We start from the raw sequence: 2,500 nt of genomic DNA, 5'->3' as shown, positions 1-2,500 counted from the left end.
GCGGTCACTCAAACACTGAGCGCAACAGCCAGCAACAATAAGAAACGATTTAAGAACAATAAAAGGGCCACACATAAGTTTTGAAAGAGCAACATATTAACTTACCAAATCAACAAGCCACGGTCCACGAGAAGTAGATGAGGCGATGCCGACGGCTGAGACGGCGGCCATCACTGCATTAGTTTGCAAAGATAGCAGCGGCAGAAGACAACCGCACACGGCTGCCGCTAGGGATCCGCTAACCAAGAAGTTCATGGTGATTGTAAGAACTATCAATGAATGGAATGGTAACGTATACAATGGAATAACCCACCACCGATTCCACCTCCTTTTCTTCCGCAACAGTTTACGCTTTTTCGCTTTCTCTCTCTCTCTCTCTTCTCTTAACTTCGCTTCTTCCCGCATCCTCTCTAATTTATCCACCTATCGCTCCCTTTCGTTCTCTCTCTCTCTCTCTCTCTCTCTCTCTCTCTCTCTCTCTCTCTCTCTCTCTCTCTGTGTATATGCGTCTCTCTGTGTGCTTATGTTTTGTGTTTGTGTTTGTAACCTTCACCCCACTGCAGGACAACCGGTGTTGGGTTGTTTACGTCTCCATAACTTAAAGATTAAGTAGTAAACTTTAAAAGATTAAGTACTGACGTCGATTTGTTCGAGCGCACCCTTCAAGGCGGTGGCCCAGCATTGCTGAAACAAATTAATGATTATAATATATATATACATACATATATATATATATATATATATATATATATATATATATATATATATATAGTTCAAAAAAACAATAACAAAAAAAACAAAAAAACAACAAAGTGAGGACGTGATATGGATAGTATTATTGGACGCTCAGGAAAGGAAAGAGAGAGTGTATGACGTTTCGGGCGTAGCCCTTCGTCGGAAAGATGGAAAGTTCGGAGAATGGAAGAACGGAGAAAGAGGAAAATGGTACCGATGCCCACGAGGTTACATTAAATATATATATATATATTTATATTTATAAATAAATATATATATATATATATATATGTATATATATATATATATATATATATATATATATATATATATATATATATATATATATATATATATATATATATATATATATATATATATATATATATATATATAATTGAAATAGTAGGATAAAAAATTGGATATTAATTAATATCAATTTAATACCAGAAAACTAGCACATTAAAAGAATCAGGAGATTCAGAAAAAATTATCTGAGATCTCAAAAGGATTATTGTATATGTATATACATGGTCTCTTTTATAAATACATATATATATATATTCTTTTACTTGTCTCATTCGTTTGACTGCGGCCATCCTAGAGCACCGCCTTGAAGGATTTTAGTTCAATAAATCGACTCCGCGACTTTATTTAGTTTTTGAAGCCTAGTACTCATTTTGTTGTTATCTTTTGTCGAGCCGTCAAGTTACGGGGACGTAAACATACCAATACCGGATGTCAAACAGTGATTGGGAGGGGGACAAATACAGACACGCACGCACACGTATACACACACACGCGCGCACACACGCACACATATAAGAAAGGCTTCTTTCACTTTCCGTCTACCAAATCCACTCACAAGGCTTTGGTCGGTCAGAGCCTATAGTAGAAGACATTTGGCCAAGGTGCCACACAGTGGGACTGAACCCGGAACCATGTGGTTGGAAAGCAAGCTTCTTGCCACACAGGCACGCTTGCCCCTATATATATATATATATGTGTGTGTGTGTGTGTGTGTGTATGTGTGTGTGTGTGTGTGTGTGTGTGTGTGTGTGTGTGTGTGTGTGTGTGTGTGTGTGTGTGCATGCATATACATACATATGCAAGCATTATATATATACTGAGATCTTTAGTTCTATTTAGCGTATTTGTTTTACTAAACATGTATAGATAGATAGATAGATAGATAGATAGATAGATAGATAGATAGATAGATAGATAGATGATTATGCAAGCACACGCGTACATACATACATACATACATACATACATACACACACACACACACACACATACACACACAGCTAAAAGCGGTTTTATAATGTAAAATATGGAAATTGCAATAATTCAGGACATTAACTGAACAAAAACTCACTACAAGAATAGAGTAAAATGTTATAAATAATTTTATTAACAGTGACTTCGAAGTCCAGTCGACAGTGGCGTCGGCAAACAGTGAGGCCAGATAGGTGGTGGTAGGGTGGGGTGATGATGATGATGGTGGTGGTGGTGGTGGTGGTGGTGGTGGTGCTAGTGATTACATCGTTTTTTTACTCAGCAGCCAGCCACGTCGTTTGAAATAATTTAGCTGCTATTTCTAGCATGCCATGTGATCACTTAGAAGTTTCCAGTTAGCTTCCCGTTTCGAACACGGCTGAAACAAATATTTCTTTTATTTAGTAATTACTAACTCTTACAACTACCACCACCACCACCACCACCACCACCAATACCACTGCCTTCACCACCGCCAACACTA

General features: G+C 37.6%; 1 protein-coding gene across 1 annotated transcript in view; it reads right to left on the bottom strand.

Annotated features, from left to right (window-relative positions):
* LOC106875220 (uncharacterized) overlaps nucleotides 1-440 on the bottom strand; it is a 52,509-nt gene extending 52,069 nt beyond the window's left edge. Inside the window, exon 1 of the mRNA XM_089359601.1 lies at nucleotides 106-440. Within this exon, the coding sequence (XP_089215727.1) occupies nucleotides 106-405 (300 nt within the window). The 5' untranslated portion in view covers nucleotides 406-440. The remainder of the gene's footprint in view (nucleotides 1-105) is intronic.
* Between the last annotated feature and the right edge of the window lie 2,060 nt (nucleotides 441-2,500).

This window comes from Octopus bimaculoides, chromosome 11, assembly GCF_046866305.1.
Source record: "Octopus bimaculoides isolate indiv1 chromosome 11, ASM4686630v1, whole genome shotgun sequence".
NCBI lineage: Eukaryota > Metazoa > Mollusca > Cephalopoda > Octopoda > Octopodidae > Octopus > Octopus bimaculoides.
This window is presented reverse-complemented; position numbering and strand designations above follow the sequence as displayed.